This window comes from Empidonax traillii, unplaced genomic scaffold (assembly GCF_003031625.1).
Source record: "Empidonax traillii isolate 1590-97213 ecotype Southwest subspecies unplaced genomic scaffold, ASM303162v1 scaffold62:size2133460, whole genome shotgun sequence".
Lineage (NCBI taxonomy): Eukaryota > Metazoa > Chordata > Aves > Passeriformes > Tyrannidae > Empidonax > Empidonax traillii.
In genome coordinates, this window is record NW_020955255.1 from 724,088 (window position 1) to 743,484 (window position 19,397).

Below are 19,397 nucleotides of genomic sequence, written 5' to 3' on the forward strand. Positions count from 1 at the left end.
ATTTTTTTTTTGGTAGCATGTAAAGAAGACAATACTTAATAATGAATCATGACAGTTAATTGGTGTTTTGTCTTAAGAATTCTGCTTTTATACACTCAAGAATAAATGAATTAAGATCCAAAGTTTAATAAATTCATCCTCAGAACACTATTCTGTAATTTTATATTGTAGTTTGACAACATTTAATCCACTTTTATTGCTTTGAAGGATTTTTAATTGAATTACTCAAAAGACAAAATGGAAAACAAAAAGGGATTATAAATAAGACAGTAATGTTAACAGCACTAGCAACTTGCTGAAAATTTTTAATGACATGCAGTGGCTGTTAATAAGGTTTTAAATACTGTTTATGTGTGGTGACTTATTAATGTATGGAAAGCATTCTCTACACAATGTATTTAAAAAATATAATATATTAGAAAATGTAAAAGTGATTCTCTTTCCTTGGAAATCATGAAGACATGAAAGCAATTTGAGATACCTGTATTTTCAGTCTCACTCTGATTGAAGCATTTCTGCTGAAATTCACATTATGTTTGACAGGTGTCACAATGAAGATTAGTTTGGCCAAAATATCAGTGACCCGCCGCTGTTTAAAAAGGAAACAAAAAAATCTTGGTAGTTTTAATGATGCTTCAGTAGTCTAACTACAATCAGGTATATAGTGAGTGGTTCCTGTAAAGAAACAAAACCGTTATTTTTTTTAAACCAAAGGGCAACCTAAACTTGTTTTTGAAATTGTATTTAATGCCCTGAGAACTTTTCAGCAAAGGGAAATGTAGAAAACTCGGGCAAGCATATTTCTGTGGTTAAATGTCCAGACCCTGTGGATTGCCTTTGGATATGTCGTTGCAGCATAAAGTTATTGCAGTTTTTCATAACGATGGTATCTGGTAAACACGATTTATTGGAAAGGAAATGATCACCAACAAGTAACTGTTGAGGTAAAATAAAATATTTTAAGATTGTTTATCTTGGTGCACAATAAAAGTTATTCACACAGTGCACATTAATAGCTTTTTCTTTCTATGGTTTCAGTTTTATGCCACCATTTGATAAAGTTAATTAACAGTGTGTTGACTACTCTCTTCACTACCTACACAAGAATTTTCAGGACTAATGTCATACTTCTTTAAATTTTGCCTTAGCTCCTGGTGAAGTGAGACAGTTTGCTGGGAATCTTCCTCGTTACAGTAGGAGAAATCTCAATACAAACCCATTTAATGATCATTTTAAAACTGAGTGGCAAATTCTTCTCAGAGCATAGGTTTTAAATTCCCTAATTTAGTTGTTTCAGAGGGTTACAAGTTCCTCAATTATTTAGTATTTTCTGCCTCATTATTATAGGAAAGGACAGATCTTGCCTACCTGACCACAAGAAAAAGCTATTTGTAGCTGTAGCACTCATATGTTTGGGTTCTGTGCTTCCCTTTAGAATATTTCATGTATGACGCAAACCTAATCAAACCTTTATGCCTTCTAGCAGGTGACCTCTGCATGAACTAAAGAGCTGAAATATTGTTTAATCATGCTGCATACCACTTTTTCACAGTGCTACGAGAAGCATTTGTTTGGTTGGTTAGAAACAACCAAAATAAAATATTTTATTCTGTCAGGGGTAAAAAGGCATTTTTATTAGTCAACACTTTGCATATACCAATGCTGTTGATAGATAAATCTTTCCAGTTAGGATGTCTGAGAAGTTTATAATGGGTAAATGTGCAGTTTCACATTTTTCACTTAGGCTATTGAGCCCAATTGGTATTAGAACAAATAATTTGTTAATTTGAACTGCCAATCTGTGCTTCTTGCTTTCAGGCAACTATTATTAATGTTTATTCTGACAACCAAAAAAATCATCTGACTCCCTTAATATTGCATTAAAATCAATAGCTATAAATTGTGTGATTGCTACAGTTTTAACTGACATCTCAATGAAACAAAAAGGGAATTTTTCCTATGATGCAAGGTAACTATAAACATATATAAAAAGCCTTGAAGTTAATTTTAAAAGTAGAAGTTTTCCAACAATGATATTTTTTTCTGGATGCTTAGATTAACATTTTTAAATTAAAAGCAATTGAAGCAAAACCCAAACATTCAGAACAAGGAAAAATATGTTTTGACCACCTACACAGAGAATCAGTTTTCAAAATAAATTCAATTGTTTTCCTTTTAGTGCTGGGCAGAAAACAAAAAAGCTTTTCTGTGATCAGAAAAGGGAGTAATTAAATAGCTGACTAAAGGCAGCCACCAAACTTTTAAGTCTCAGTTGTGCTTGATCTTGACATTAATTCTTGTTCTAACTCTCAACACAAATATAGGTTTTGTACTTTTGTCTACCAGTCAATCAAAAATCTCCAGCTCATTTTTGACCTTGTCTGTGCATTGGTTTTCAGTCATGAGATGTGACATTATCAAAGAAGGGCTACAGGAGCTCCATGCTGCTAATAAGGTGTCCAAAATGGATCATCTACACAGCACTTTGGTAAATGTATTCTTGAGATTGGATACTGGCCTGTGTTAAAATTGACAGCTTTTAGATGTGATATGTTAAAACCTGTTGGAGTGGGGTTTTTTTTGTTTGGGGGAGTTTTTTTGTCTGTGTTTTGACATACTGTTGAGTATCGTTCATTTGTGAAGCTCCAATAGTGTAGTTCAATAAAGAAACACTACAACGACTTACTGTTCCCTTTTCTTTTATTTTGGAATAGAGTGAGGTGATCAAAGGCTATTTTTCTTGTGCTTTTAACATCTCTCAAAGGTTCTAATTGTAGAGCTGAAGTAGGGAGAAATAGTTATTTTGATACCAAAGGCAAGTAAGACAGAAGAGGGAGATGGGGATCTGCTAAAATTGAAATTTATTGAAATTCTGATTCTGTAAAATCCTTTTATGTGTCTTTTAAGGTTTTTTTGGTTAAACGCTTTTTAATTTATAGTTCTGTTTTTTTATGTGCACCAATTTTTTCTTCTAGTTTTTCAAAGTAGCCTGAGAAGAGCCTGTGAGTCCTGTGAGAAGTAGCAGCCACAGTAGTGTCACAATCCCACGCTGACTTTTCGCAATACCCACTGTTATCTCTCTCAGTATAGACGGGGTCTCAGAACTTTGACTTCTCAGCTCAGCCATGACCAAAGCCTGGACCTAATCCAAAGTGACTTGATTTTGTCCAGTGACACATTGATATCACTGGAAGAAAAGGAGAATCTCAATTAGGCTCCCCCAAGTGGAACTTGCAGTGACTGATCAGAAGAGCAGCTGATCAGATTGTGACAACATGCTTGCAGCTTTACTATAAATTAATGAAGTCCAAGTATCTAAGATTGGAGCTAGGTGGCAGGAGTTCTTTAGATCTTACAATGTACCACAGAGGGGGAAAAAAAAATTTGAATCAAGTTTCTCGGCTCTTCCTTAGTTTTTTACTTTGGTAAAATCATCTATGAATTGGAAGTCATTACTCTCTATAATTTTTTTTTAATTAGTTTAAAATACTAGATAAAAATACAGTCTTTACGTGGTCTCAAGTGGTGATCTTTTTGTCTAAGTGAAAAGACTATAACCAAAAGAAAGAAAATAAAAAGTATATTTTCAAAGCTATACTTTTGCATCTTAATCTGCAGTATTTTGTAAGCAAAAATGTGCTTGTTTCAGTACTAGGACTTGTTTAGTTATATAAGATATCTTTTCAGTTTAAAAATATTACAGGTTTTGTTCAAATTATAAAGAGAACATTTTACTTTGTAGAAACAACATAAATGCTTTAATTTACCCAGTAGACTTGTTTAAAAAGACTTTTTTAAGTAAAGGAGCATTTTAGAGTATGTAAGAGAGTAAAAAATATGTCCTTGAGTTAAACCAGTGAGCAGTAGTCTCAGTGAATATTGTTGCTATGGTAGTTTACTTAAATGGTAACTATGTGAAATTTGCTTAATTTTACTCATCTGAATCTCTGATCTTTTGGAAGTTCTTCCCTGAAAAAAACATCTACAACATCCCTTCATATTGAAAAGACCTCTTGTTTCAAAGTGCAAGTTAATCAAAAAAAGCTGAAGGCTTAAACTGGAATGAAACATTTTTATTCTACTAGAACAAAATATGAAATTATCCATTTTTTGATGTTTTTGAATTTTTATCCTGAATAGGATTTTCCTGTACCACTTTATTGAAGATATTTAATGAGCTTTTGAAATTTGGGGGTTTTTTCTTTGTTTGTTTTGTCTGAACTAGCATACCTTGGATCTCATGCCGAAAAGCAATACAACTGAAAAAGAGTCGTGAATTCCCATTGCTGCTATCTCTAAAAGTTTATTTTGTGACACTGGTTTCACATCACATCATATCTTGGATTCTTGCCAGAAGGGTATAAACTCTCAGCCAGCAGCTATGTTTTTGTGAGGCTGACCAGGCTAACCCAAAGCCTCTGAAGTAATTTAGGCCTTTTTTTTAATTTTTCCTAATATATATGGATAGCTTCACATACAACTGTGAAAACTGTTATTCCTGCCTTAGGTTAAACTGCCTCATTTCTTTCTTCTTGACAGCTGCGGTCAATAGATGTTGACCAAAAGCTGTCAAATTTCCTGAGAAATGAGGAAGAATTTTTTACTCCAGATGAGAAGTGGAGAGTTATTCATCTTCTATCCTGGGAAATCCTTCCCTTATTTTGACAGGCGTTAAAAGAATTGTTAGCTTTAATTAAGTTTGAAATGGGACAAATGCACAACCTAAGAAGACAGTAAAATTAACCATGAGATTCTGCAATGGTGACTCTTTTGCTATAGTGATTGACTGCAATTCTTTATTTTGGTACTGTGGAAATTTTGTGTAGGTTTAGAGAGAGACAGTTTTATGAAGACAGTGTTGGTCCTCTTATAGGAGGAGGGAGAAAAGATAGCTGTGGAAAAGATCAATAGTAATATATATATATATTTAAAAAAATGGGGAAAGCTAAAGATACTGATTTGCAATGTTTTAAGCTGGAATTCCCCTCCTTTTACCTTCTCTTCGTATTTTAAGGAACTCTCTCCTTTTCCCATCCTATCAATGCTATATTGGAAAATGTATCTTCTGTTCAGAATGAGGAAGTTAAATGTAGAACATTTTTTCATATAAAAAGTTCCTCCAATGATAATAGATATAAGGGAATACAAAATGTTTCTGAAGAGCCAGTTCAGAAAATCTGCCACGAGGAGAATGCAGTCGATGAGGGACTCTTGATGCCACTTGCCTACTAACTGTAGATAAGGAATCCCATGTCAGCTTCATGTGTGTTAATAAAAAGACAAAATAAGTCCTCTGTAACCTACTGTCAGTATTTAAAATTGCAAACATGCTGAAATAATGCATGATTTAGCTATAAAAATCACTGGCAAGAGATATTATATATGAGAACAGGTATGTGGCCATCAAAGACTTTATGTATGAGGCAGATTAGACTTACGCTTGCATTAAATGCAATGAAGTATTTTAATTTCTGAAACTTTGTTATTTAGGTCATTTTAGTCAGTGATAGATGAGGTTTAAGGAGTTTACATGCAAAGTCTTAATGCATCTTGCAACACTTTTTGTGTCTCTAGAACTTCCCAACACAGTCAGGATAATGCATTTGCACAAATCATCAGTGTGACCTGTGGTGATAATTCTGGTAGTCCTATATAAGGAAGCCTTCATACATATGTAAAGTCAGGATTCTGTCTGAGAAAAGTTATGTTTTCATACTTTCTACAACTGCACAAATCCTTATCCTGTTCTTAGTGAGACAGAACTTGCGCCATTATTTAGGGATGGCTTGGCGATTGCATGGTATGATCCGTTTTCTGTAGCACTAATTAGACAAAATCAGCTAATGTGCTCAACTTTCTTATTAAGTTCTTGGGGAAATTCTGTAACAAGTTTATGACATCTTTAAGACAGACATTTATATTCTTTATATATGCATATGTACGTATGTATATATACTCACACATACGTGCTTCCCAAGAACTGTTTGCATGGTTAGGAAACACATGTTTCTTACCCTAAAGTAGTTATATTTCTATCTTTTGCATTACTCAAATACTCTGAAAAACTATTTAAATTCAAGTATGAAAAATATTTCTGTTGTTACTGGGGAAAGTATCTCATGGTTATTCCAAATTATTCCAATTATCTATGGTATTCTAAAGAATCAAGTGCAGTTTTCTGCCAGACAAACCTTCTCAGGTCCTTATGCAAATGATGTACTAAAAACTGGGCACCAAAGCAAGGTGAGTTGTAGGAGGTGCCCCTCAGGCTACCTGACTCTCCTCTCTTCATTTATTAAACAGGTATAATAGTACTTCTCTACCTCAGAGAGGTGTTCTGGATATGGTGTAAAGATCGTTCCAGTAATGGGATAGTGTAAAAATGAGGACCCTGCAAGAACATTGAAAATATGTCACAAAAAAAATTTCCAAAAATCTGCAGCCAGATATTTCTGTGGCAATCTCATCATGGATTTCTTTCTTTCCATGAAACACAAGGAGAGGTGACCTACTCTATGCACAGCATTTTCATGCTCCTTTTTAAACATGCAGGATGTATCTGCCTTGGGGGTGATAGGACAGGGGATTCATCTCATTATTGATGCCAAATGCAATCAGTAGACAACTTGCTGCTTTAATTTCTGAGGTCTTATACTCATAGTTATGGTTGTAGTTAAGCTTATCATGTGATCATTTAGAAAAAAAAGGTGAATAGTTGTTTTTCCTCTAGTATATCTACCCATTGGCAATGAGTAGTTAGGATTAAAAGCTCCATCTAGCCCAAGGCTATAATGAATATTCAGGAAAAATGATTCTGTACTGCTGCTTAGGGAAGTAAAAAGACAACCCCTGTAACATTCAAATCTCCTGTGCCTTTGGAATAAACAAGCAATATTTGATTAAGAACAGGAAGACAGAAGACACGCTAATGTACAGCTCATACCAAAAGAGACTTTATATGGTATTAAATTGCCAACAGATTCATGTAGATACACTGCATGAATCAATATTATCTTTTAGCTGATGTTAATTTTACCAAGCTTGTATTTAGATAGAGTTTGTTAAAAAAAAAAAATACAGCAGATAAATGAAGTGTGGTAGCAATGGATGTCACAGTCCATTGAAACATTTGTTCATTCTTCTGGATTGACACACAGTGCAAGATTATGCTACACATTCTGTAACAATCACACTGTATCATTATTAATAAAAGAACTAACAAACCCACTTATGTGCAATGAAAGAAGATAATTTATAGCAACATGGTAGACTCTGAACCAAAAGCATTACTAAACGTACTAAATTAAGCAGAATAGTATTTTATTTAGTTCATATTGTTGATTTTGCAAAACAAATGCCCATCTGTTTTTATGGCTTATGTTACTACATTGTACATATCAAGCCATTTAGAAAATTTTTCTTAACTATGCAGACTTCATCAACCACTTTATCAATGATAAAAGCTGCAGGCACTTTCATAAAGTTGGATTGGGGTAAAAAAAGATATTTATGTTGTATTAGCAGTGACAGGTATTTTTTTATAATGTTATTTACAGACCTCGAGATTCATTCTTTCCCAAGTTGTATACTCATCCCTGAATGCTTTATAAATCCAATCTCTGCTAAGAATCATTTGTAAATTGGGGTCAGTCTTTCAGAAATCCAGGTAGATGGGAGGCCCTCCATCAGCTGAATTAATTAGGCAAAATGAAACCTGTACATAGCCTCTTCAAAACTAGTTTTTGGTACATGCTACTCACTTTGTTAAATTTGAACCCAAGTTTAAAACTGTGCTGAATATGACAAATTAATATTCGCATATATCTGAAGTTTTGAACTGCATTTCTTTAGTTATCTTAGTCAATTAGATTGCATTCAGAAGTAAAATCTCTATTTCTAATCACTTAAAGGTTTCTCAAAATTTGTATTCCTGTGTCACCTCTGCAAATTGCTCTTAGTCTAAAGACAAACTTCTGTGAAGAGGTTGTGCACCATCCAGTGAACTTCTTATGGTTTATATAAATGTGGTTTATTGATTTCCTATGAAAATTAACTGTCCAGTGACATGAATATCTTCTGTTTTCAACCATCTGAATGCTTATGATGTATTTTTCCAAGTCCTCAGTGCAAATATACTAGAGAATTATGAAATTTATAAACTAACAAATAACTTTTCTGAATGATCCAAAGGAGAAAATGTGAATTAAGAAATTAAACCAGGTGTGGATATTGTTCCTTTTTGAGAATATGTTATTTGCCTGTAGAGCACAAAAGCTCTGGCATTCTCATGCAGTAAGAAGTGAAGTCATGCAGTGACTTAATGGCATAGAAGTCCCTCTGGCAGAAGGGAAGCTTAGTTGGTGACCACTGGGCACTTGCAATGTCACTGCTGTGAGGGGAGAGAGGATGGGCTGAGGTGGCTCGCTGGTGTTGGCCACTGCATTGACAGGAATCTGAGCAGGAGGGTCTGGAGGCAGAGCAGAGCAAGTAGGTGGAGGAGGAGGGTAGAGAATGGGTCATATGGGTGCTCCAGTACAACTCTGTGGTAGGACTTGCACTAAAAAGGGAAGCAGCAAGATACATTATGTGTGTGTGTGTGTGTTTTGAGTGTGGTGCAAAGGTAATCAGTCATTTTTTTAAGTTAACCAGCACTACCTTCATTTGATATTTATTTCAAGAGCAAATGAATTAGATAAAATATTATGAGGGGGGAGGGAGAGAGAATCACCTTTAGAAACACCTTTTTCAGTCCAAAATTGTCAAATTTAATGGAAATTCTAATTTTTTGTATAAAATTTATCACCTTTCCACAGACTGACTCACTATACAGCAAAGCACTGTGTTCACTTTTGTTTCATTTTTTCTATGTTTCCTCACTAAACATTCCTATTTTTTCCTTCAGTTGAATTTTAAAATTATTTTCCTATTAATTTACTTGTGGTTTTATGCATACCAAAAATGGGCAGTTTTCCAAGGCTGATACAAGTGAGCCTTTAGCGGCTTTGTCTAATCATGTGCTGTGCAATCAGATATTTGAACTGTTTATTAGCTTGAGAAATAGAAGACTGTTCCATTGCATTCATTGCATTAATCTTGGTGTGTGAGAAGCAGAATGATTGAAAATAAAGATCTTTACTTACTTCTGGAGAAAAAAAAAAGACAGTCAATTATTATTTATTAAGAAAGACAAACTAGTGTGAAAATTGGGTTTGTATGAAAGACATCTCTGAACAAGTTATTCAGTGTAGATTAAAATAATTGTATTTTTTAAAGCATTTGTATGTGTAGGAGTAAGAATTTTTATGGCAGCACTGTAAGCACAATGAAGTCAGCATAATGAGTTATGTGGTACCAGCATCCTGAACATTATTACAAGGATTTCTAAGGAGAAGAATTAACATAAAGGATATACAATTCATGTCTTCTAGAGGAGCTCTCATTTCTGCATTGGGCCTCAAGGAAATTCAAAACAGAAATGAAAGTCAAAGATGCAACTACTTTCATAATGCTGGTGCAGCATTCATACATATTTCATGGAAGCTGCATGGGCGGGGAGATGAGCGTTTTTATTGGAATAGCACAGCTAAGTCTTAGGGTTCATGTGAAGCACTGTGTACTTTCTAGGAACACAGCCTGTGGGGCTTTTTGTTTTTATTTAACCATTGGTGTGAAAAAAAAACAACAGGGGGATAGTTTCTGTGTGTTCACTAGGCTGGCAACCTTGCTGTCCATCTGATTGTTTTAAACTAAACTTCATTTAGTCTCATTCCTTTCTGAGTTACTACATAGCAATGCAGCTTTCTGAGTTTTTACAATGTCCAAATGGGAGGAGATAATTCATATGTAACAGATTTAATTATCCGAGTGATAAAGACTTCGTAAATGTAAATAATTGGTGCAGTACCAAATAGCCTACTCACAGATAATTCTATAGTAAATCCTAAATCTTGTAATAGCACCATTCAGTTTTTAACCAGAACATGCACCACATGCTACATGGATCAGTGTTGCAAACTTTAAGGTATATGTTGAAGAGCATTATGAATTGGCAACACAAAAAAACCAGGAGCCCATCCTAAGAGTTATACTGAACAACCACCATTACACACACCAGATGCAGATGTTAGTTCCACTGAGCTGTTCTCAATGGAAAGGATAGTTGATTACTGTCTACATTAGACCTATTCCTTAAGGGAAGTAAATGCCTGGAAATCAGGAAAAGCCAACACTTGAAGATTTCAATTTCTGACTTTAACAGAAAAGTTTTTGATCTTTCATTTACACTGTGACCATCCCAAGCTATTCTCAGAGTTCAGAAATGCTGAATTGTGTTCTAATAGCCCTGGAACCTCAATTCCTCCTTGTTGTTGTGATCAAGGCCTGATCATTCAATGCATCAGATTCACATTATTTCATAGGATACTGCTTAGTTTTAGTATACTTTACATAGAGCGAGTCATTAAAACTGAAAAGTAAATTTTTAAATAAATCAGTAAAGAAAATCTCTGTCATCCAAAATGGTTTTTTCCTCTCTCTGGGAAGGGAACATATTGAGATATTTTTGTCTTTTTGAAAAAAAATTGATTTTTCTTTTTCATGAAATAACCTTTCTGTATTGAATTTGCAGTTACTCGATGTGCCTGAAATAAGTTAACTAATGAGATAAGGTTCAGTTCTGATGTGCAGTTTCACAAAATTGCAGTATAGCCACTTATAGCAAAGTTTTCTATTTCCTCGATATACCTTTTGTTCATATTACTTTTAATTATGTTCTGTATTTATCTGACCTATTTGAACAGGATCCAGAGCTGGTACGGAACATCTGTCGCTGGGTTAGACAAGCTGTTCAAATTCCTTTCTTTGCCAAGCTGACCCCAAATGTCACTGATATTGTGAATATTGCAAAGGCTGCGCAGGAAGGTGAGTGACTCCAGTGCACAAGCTGTGCAGATTTACTAATTTACTGGATGGGATGTGATAGAAGTGTTACTGGAATAACATGTAACAACAGAAACTAATATGAAAATTGTTTGTTTGATCTGTTCAGAATAAGCACAATGATCAAAGGTCCATGCACCTAGAATATAGCAATATATGAAGAGAACCATGTTTGACTGTTATCAATAAATTGTATATGTTTGTATGTGTGTGCCTGAACCCTCTTACTTCTGTCATATTTGTTTACCGTACCACTGTAAATTCCCCTATTCCTATATTTCGTAGTGAAAATTATGTATATGTCCTGAGAAAACAAAAATATACCATTGAAGGTGTGTATTTTTTTTTTCCTTAGAGCTTAAAATACAATATGAGAGGAAGTAAGTTTGCAAGTAGGTACATTAATCTGTCACTTAGAACCGTGGTCATTATTTCTCTGTCACAGTGTCTTGCTGCTCAGAAGCTTGCAGGAGGTGGCCCCTTTCCTGGGGTACCTTCAGGTGATGAACAAGCACTGTAACAGGTTCTGTCCCAGCAGCTGAACGGCAGAGATCTGCCTGTCAGCCCCAGGGTTTTGCACATACTGTCTTATAGCCCTTACAGCTCTTTCAACTGATACAGCCTGTCTTGAAGCTAATGCTAAATTTATCAGCCCAGGATTGGTCTTAAGGACCTTTTTGCGCATCTACTTGCAGTTTTTGCATTTGCCCTTCAGCTCTTTATTTGAATTTCTAGTTATTTCAGAGTTTCACAGATTGTATTATTCACAGGTTGTATTTTTTCCTCTCTTGTTCTTATACACTTGATTTAACAGAAAGTGACTGACCTTTTCTTTCACAGGTGGCGCAGATGGTGTTACAGCCACCAACACTGTGTCAGGACTGATGGGACTGAAAGCAGACAGCACACCTTGGCCAGCAGTTGGTAGAGGACTGAGGACCACATATGGTGGGATGTCAGGTAGGTGTTGCCCTTTTTGATGCGTGGTACTTCCTTGGAGGCTTTCAAAACATCAGGAGGTCCTTGTAGTGGGCTAGAATATCATGTCTGCAGTCGCACTGAGTCCTTAAAGCTCACTGCTGGTCAATGTTTCTAAGTCATGACAGATGGAACAGATTAAGTGTGAAGGCTCTTGGGTTGCCCTTTCCTTAATGGTAAAGCGCTGCATCAGAATACTGTGATAGGGTCACTGGAGAGGGAAGGAAATCTCTTCCCTCGTGACCCTCGCTTTTCTTCAAATTTTTCATCCTGTCACAATTGTCAGGCCCCACGTTAGACAGAGGCTAATGAAAGGGCATTGCAAGGGGAAATATCAACAATCCAAATGCAGTGTATGTTTCATAGCCTGATCTCCAGCCTTTCTCCCTCCTTCCCACTGAGTGCACCTCTTCCAGGGGTGTTATTTCTTCCTCTTCACACTGTGGTAAAAATGATAGACAGTATTACACAAATATATGCATATTTTTGTAGCCTATTCCTCGAGATATACAAGAATATCTTGTGTAGGCCATACTTTCAAGTCCTGCTTCACAGTTCAATTTTCAAACCAGCAGCAAAACTTTTACACTCCCGTTCAGTGCCTGTGCACGCTAATGTATTAATCTATTGACCCTGTGCGCTCTGTTGCTGTGACAACACGAACTTGGCCCTGCGAAGACAATGCTGTGAGCTTCTTGACTTTACTGGTATGGAGATTAGTCTCCTTGGTGATAGAGGTAGCAGTAAATATACATAACAGAAGTAATAGTGTCCTCCTTATTGAGTCAAATGCTATTCTATCAGACTTATCTCCTACCTCACCCCAAAAACGTAATCAGAGGAGACTGGACAGGCAAAAATGTTCTTTATTTTATGTGAGTGGTGTTACCCTTAGAGAAACATAAGAAACATAGCAAAAGATAACTTTAAAACAAACTTTAATTCAGATTAGTGTATTCAGTGACAAACTGTGTTATTGCCTTAGAAAACTACTTGGAATTTGAAATTTTTTAGAGAATACTGAAGAATAAGAAAGAGATAACAATCAGAAAAAATTGTTATGCCTATTGCATAATGATTATTTCACAGTGACAGTCCAATAAGATGTTATATTTTAATATTATGCAAAATGGGAGGAAGAGGGGAACAAGAAGAGAACAGCTACAGCCCATTTCAATTTCTCTAGCCTGCCATGTTGACAGGAAAAGAATAAAGGAGGTCACAGTGGGTACTGTGCATTAAAAATTAATAAAAGAACTATTGCAGTAGTATTTTATATAAGTATCACCATTCACGTTTTCTCATTTAAGTTGCAATTTCTGAATATTCCTTCCTACCATAAGTCTGCCTAATAAAATCTATAAAATGACTGCATTATGAGAAGTGTGTCTCTTATGTCACAAATTTGAAACATGTATGCAGCGTAAATTACAGGGGCATCTGCATGCTCAGCTATAAGTGAGGATTTACCAGCCTTTCTCTGATTTATTTACTAAGTGGACCTGAAAGAAAGTTCTTTCTTTATTTTATTTATATATATGTATGCATATATGTATAAATTTTTTTTCCCCGAAGTTTTACATGTATGAGAGGAGAGAGAAAATGACATTTTAGAATACACCATTACCTATGACGCAAATCTGGTTATTTAAAAAATATGAAAAACACTGGAAGTGCTGTCAATTTACTATGTTTTGAAAGAGCATAACGTAACAGACAAATGTATAAACTTTTCTTGCTTAGTTGTCATCACTTGGTTCCAATCCCACAACTCCTTGCACAAAAGAAAGCCACAGAGCCAATAAAGTCAATTGGCTCAACAACACATTGTAGTATGTTCTGCTCGGTGGCCAGCTATAGCAGTATACAAATCTACAAAAGTAGGAAAGCAGTTTTAAATCAAGAGAGCTAGCATGCTTACAAAAAGTGGGAGAGCGTGTCATCTCATCTGAGCAAGGGACAGCATGGCCGTACTTCTGTTCCCAGCCGTGCCATGGCTGAGACGCGTGGCCTGCAGCCAGACACTTGACCTTTCCGTGCTTTATTTTTCCTGTCTGTGGAATGGCAGTAACACCACTTACATGCCTACAGGCTTGTTGGGAAGTGCTCTGTGGTCTTGGCATGAAAGACGCTTCGTAGCGTAATGTATTGGGTTTCTATTTTGATGTGCGTAAACTTCTTGTTTTATTTTATTATCTGATAGAGTCAGTATGTTTTTGTTGTTTTTTTCAAATAATTCCTCTCAAGAGAGAATTAATTTTCAAGTGAAAGTCAGCACTGTTATAGAAACAATGTCTGGTTCATTTTCAGTGTGTTTTACCAAAGCACAGCTGGTTTATTGTGTTCTGTCATGCACAAACCTAGAGCAGAAACAGCACGTAGCCAAGCTGGGCTGGGCTTTCCAGATTTTTCCATGTGCACAAATTCTGGACTAGCAGTGATGCTCACATGGCACAACAATACACTGAGTGAGGCAGGAGCCCCTGACCTGCAGGGTGCCGCACTCGCAGTGCTGTGTGACCGTGGGTGGATGAGATGGGAGCCGGCCCAAGCCCTGTGGAGGTCTCAGCACAGAGTCCCTGTAGTCAGGTGTGCTGGTGAGGTATGAAATGTACCTTGGCTCAGCACTGGTGACCTAGTATTGTCCAGCTGGAATGGAATTGCTTGCAGGGGAATATTTCTGGAGTGGTGAGTTAAACTGGATTTTAGATCAGTCTGGGCTTGCTTATCTTTTCCCCCTTCTTTTTGCACACAAATCATAGGATACTCCCTCTACCCCAAGCAGCATTGCCTGACAGTTAAAGGGTGTTCTGTCTGGAGGGGTGCTTGTGCTTCAAAGAGCAAAAATCCAAAACTACAGCAGGGACACGCTCCTTCCTTGGTGTTGCATAGAGACACCCCGTCCCGGCACTCTGCCTTTCCCTTTGCTCCCAAGAGCCTTGGTGGAGGTGCAGTGTGCGTGAGGAGGTGGCCCCCAGACACGACATGAGCCACCCCAGCCCAGAACACCAGCTCCTCACATCCTGAGATGGTGCCACAGGCCAGCCTTTGTCTCTGTCCTCTGGCCTGTGGCAGTCACTGGGTTGTGTGGAAGGGAGTTGGTCTCTTAAAGGACTGACATTCTTCAGGATTTTATAGATTCACTGTGTCCACACATTTCATAGTACAGTGCAGGTTTTCTTCTCCATGTGTGTGCAAACTCCTCCAAGTTTGTTGAAGGTTTCTGGCAAAGCAAATAATGAAGATGTGGTAGTGCCCTGGCCTCACAGCAGCCTGATGTTTTGACATACAGGCTTCCCTGTCTTCCAGGGTTCAAAAATGTGCTTCTACCTGGCCATGTACTGATAAAATATGTTCCATATAAAATTTTCCCTTGGTCTCTTCTTCCCTCCTCTTCTTCTCTGCTTCATGCAGAAGCAGCTATATGCAGGAAGTTCATCCTTCATTTTTCTAGATAAGAGAGACATTGAAGCAGAATTTTTTTTACAATTCCTTTAAAATTATAAATTACTGGTAGTTTCCAGTGCTTTGTCTAGTATACATAAAAATAACAATAATAAAAAAGTTTACTAACATCATTGACAAATCCTGAGATGTTTTAAAAATAGACTTATGTCTCTTTTTTTTTTAAACATTTTATAAAAAACCCTTTTTTAAGAAAAAAGGAAAGACTTAATGAGATTACTTGAAACTCCCATTTAGTTTCAAGTTGTCACAGTCGGTGTTTTCTTGCCAGCCAGTACTCAAGCAATGACCTTCCTGTTTTGATCTAATTTGATCAGCTGACAGTTGCTAAGCTGCAAGAGGCATCACTGTTTCCCCTGCCCTACCCTCCTGTTTCTTGGGTGGTTTTAACAGGGAAGGATCCCAGTATCCCAGGTGGATGTTTGACCACTAGACTGTAGGATTAGACTCTCTCTCTCTTCTCCACTTCCTTGCAAATATTGAATTATTAATACAAAGGGAAACAGCTCTCAGAGGATACACACTCATACTAGCACAGCCTGCTGACCTGTACATGAGCCTGACCTGGGAGAGGCAGGTTTAAATCCCAAGTGTGAGCCCAGGTCCCCGTTCAGTCCCCTGGATTCCAAGTTTACCCTCCGACTATTTAGCATTGTAAAATTTTTCAGGTTATTGTTCTCCTTTTACCTCTGTCTTGGTGCCAAAAAATTATTTACATGAAAAATTTCACTTCAATTTTGGCAAATTGTTGTTTTCTAGAGAAAAGTAATTTCCAGTTGGCACTGTGAAACCTCAGATGAGCCCAAGGGCTATGGTAGCCCTGCGGATTCCTGTGGCCCCATTGCCTGAGAGGACATTGTGCTTACAGGATCCCAGTCTTCATCCATTTTTTTAATAAATTTACAGGAACTGCCCATTACTCAAAAAGTGGAAACATCCTAATGAAGTCTACAAAATATGGTTAAGGAAATAATCCCTTATGATGAAAGAAAAATACTAAAATTAAGATATGATTTCCAAACTGTATAACTATCAAATGTGTTTGCAGGAATAGAGACATAGTTTGATTTCCATTAAGAAACTTTTACAATGGATCTAACAATTTTTCAAGTTTGAGATTGTAGAATACATGAGATTTTATCCTGTGTTCTTCCTATACACATGTAATGCAGAGTAATTGTTTCTTAATAAGAAGCTAATGCTGTGGTTTTTTTCCTCACAGGAAATAGTGAACTCTGGCTCTGAAAGATGTGTTTTAGTTTGTATAAATTATTCTGAAAATGCATATTTTATAGATACCAGAATAAGATGCCAGGTTTCCCAGAGAAATATTAATTATAATGTCAGCAGCTGCATGCTTCCCTAAGATTTCTTTCCTTTAAATGTATCTTAAAATAATAAAAAAAAAAGCTTTTTATGAGCTTTCATACTGTGCTTCCATATTCCAGATGTGTTTTATAATACACATCATATTGCAGCACAATAAGATATCTATGCAGGCAAAATAGAGCAGAGCTTCTATTTGAATTTCCATGGTTTTCTGTTTTTTGTAATCTGATTGTTTCTTTGTTTTTGTCTGGAAGCCAAATCCTTAGGGGATAAATTTGTAAAACCATACACTGGACTTAGCAAAAAACTTAGGTTAAAAGCAAATCTCTCTACGGTGCACTCACTGTGTATTCTTTCAATGCTTTGTTGCAAAAATATTGCAGTATTTTACAGTAGCAGTTCAAATAGCTCATGTCTATGTGCTGGTATTGCATTGTCCAATTATTACATTCTGTTGTATTTTGGCATTATTTGCACAAAAATATTGTACAGCATGTTTGAGAACGTGTGTTTGTATGTTTTCCAGAAAAAGAGAGAAATCTGTGTGTTATAACTTCATAGCTGCCCACGAGGGATGTCAGAAGGAATATATCTAAATAGTTGATTTAGTCATTAAATGCAGGAATGTAGAATTGCTGGAAACCAGCCGAGGCATGTAATTTTAGTTACTTTTGAAGTAAGTTGGTGGAGCTGTGTGTTTTTACTAAAAACACCACTGTCCAACAGTAATTGTGACATTTGAGGGAATGTTTCTCAGGAGTAAATTCATTAAATTAAAACATATATTGACATTATTAATAGAGGCATATATTCTAATCTGAAATGAGTGAATTATATTGAAAAAGAAAAAGTTCAAGTCATAATAATAAGGACTGCCTTTTAATTTTAATTGTATGACACATCATTAAAAGTGAAAAAAAACAACCAAGAGCATTCACTTTCCTAATCATAGTTCTGTCAGTGACAGTGCAGTGTGGGTTTTGGTCAATAGAAATGAATGAAAAGCAGCCCATCATTGGAAACAAAACAAAATGTATGTATGCATAGGCACTTCTGTTTAGTATAAATATTTACTGAGAGTTAAAGACTATTTACATTAACATATATTTATAAAACAGCGTGGAAAGGGGTGAAAAACAAATATATACCATAGTACAATTTTAATTTTGTTTTATTATTCCTGTTCAATGTAGCTCAGCCATTAAAAGCCCTTATTTGCATATATTATGTCAGGATTCACAAAGAGTCCTCTGTTTTCCGTCGTGTCCTTGCAGCAGTCTGATTTCTCTTAGTGTACTGCCGTCACTGGTCTGTGCAGGAGAGATCAGAGCCCTAATAATAGATTTTTGACAGGGAGCTCGCCTGCTACCTGCCCTACACAAATCCTCACTGTTCATGTTTGCTTCATGGCAACAAAGCAGACAGAAGGAAAATGCCAAGTGCTGAGTTTGAGGTACAGCCCTGCCATAGCTTGACATTTCAGCAGAATAGCAGTTTATGAGATGCATAATTTTTCATCTGGGACTCAGCTGCCATTTTCATAGAAGCTTGCAGCTCATCGACTGACTGGAAGTAGGGCAAAGGTTTACAGCATAGATCAAGGTCTGTGTCCTTCCCATAGCTATTTAAAAATAAGTATTATTCTCCAGATAAGGTCAGAGAACTAAGCATATTTTTTCCACCTCTATTATTTTTTAGCCAATTTCATTCCCACAAAGAAAACACTTTACACTTTTACTACAGGTGCCATTTGTAGTCGATTAAAAATGATCATAATTGATTTCATTCAGCAAAAGATTAAATGAGTCCTGGTAAAAGAATGAAGGAGGAGTCTTGTCACAGAGCATTTGAACAAAGCTGTGTTTTCACCTCCTCTTACTTTGAAAAAGATCATTCCAAGCTTGAAATGAATGAAAAGTCTTTACCCCTTAAGTGTAATTGGCTTGTGGTTTATTATTGTTATATACTGGATTTAAATTTTCACATTCATGCACATGTACTTGGGAAACAAATGCAGTGTAAGTACATGTAAGTGAGTGTTTAATTTAGAATTACACATCTTTGTGAGCTTCAGTAACAGTTCACCATGTCAGAGCCTCATATAGAACAATGGTACAGTACATTGGATTAATTAAAGAAGCCTTGCAGAGAACTGAATTCTCAGTATGTCAAGATTTCAATTTTATGTTAAATATTTTCTAAAGGCCAGACCCTTAAATCTCAGGGGCTGTACCAAGCAGTGAGCTGTGAATTTAACCATAGGCTAACTGCTAATGATAAGGAAAAGAGTCCAAGTTGAGGCAGCTGTAATACAGTCATTGGATTAGGCTATCAATCACTCGGTTCCCTGAGGAACAGGCAAAGACGACAAAACAGTGAAAAGGGAAATTAGGAAGGGAGGGCATGACTAGAATGAGATTCTTCACCAAATGTATCTGTTAGTTGGCTGAATCCCCCAAGCATCAGACAGAAATGTCCAGCATTGCTCTCAGACTAAAAGCCAAGTGTTTGTTCCAAAGTCGTAGAAAACCATCAAATCATCATTAACTGTTACTGGTCTGTGCGGGATTTTAGAAATGCAGTCGGCTATATTCTCATGTTTTAGTAGCCTGTAATTGGGTTAATCTCTAAACTTCTGCTATTGGACACTCCAGATTTACTGTTTCCATCAAAGCTCATGTAGAATA

The 19,397-nt window shown here is 36.3% G+C and overlaps 1 protein-coding gene across 1 annotated transcript in view; it reads left to right on the top strand.

Annotated features, from left to right (window-relative positions):
• DPYD (dihydropyrimidine dehydrogenase) overlaps positions 1-19,397 on the top strand; it is a 314,495-nt gene that overhangs the window by 215,765 nt on the left and 79,333 nt on the right. Inside the window, exons 18-19 of the mRNA XM_027880005.1 lie at positions 10,800-10,920; positions 11,779-11,898. Coding sequence (XP_027735806.1) covers positions 10,800-10,920; positions 11,779-11,898 — 241 coding nt within the window. The remainder of the gene's footprint in view (positions 1-10,799; positions 10,921-11,778; positions 11,899-19,397) is intronic.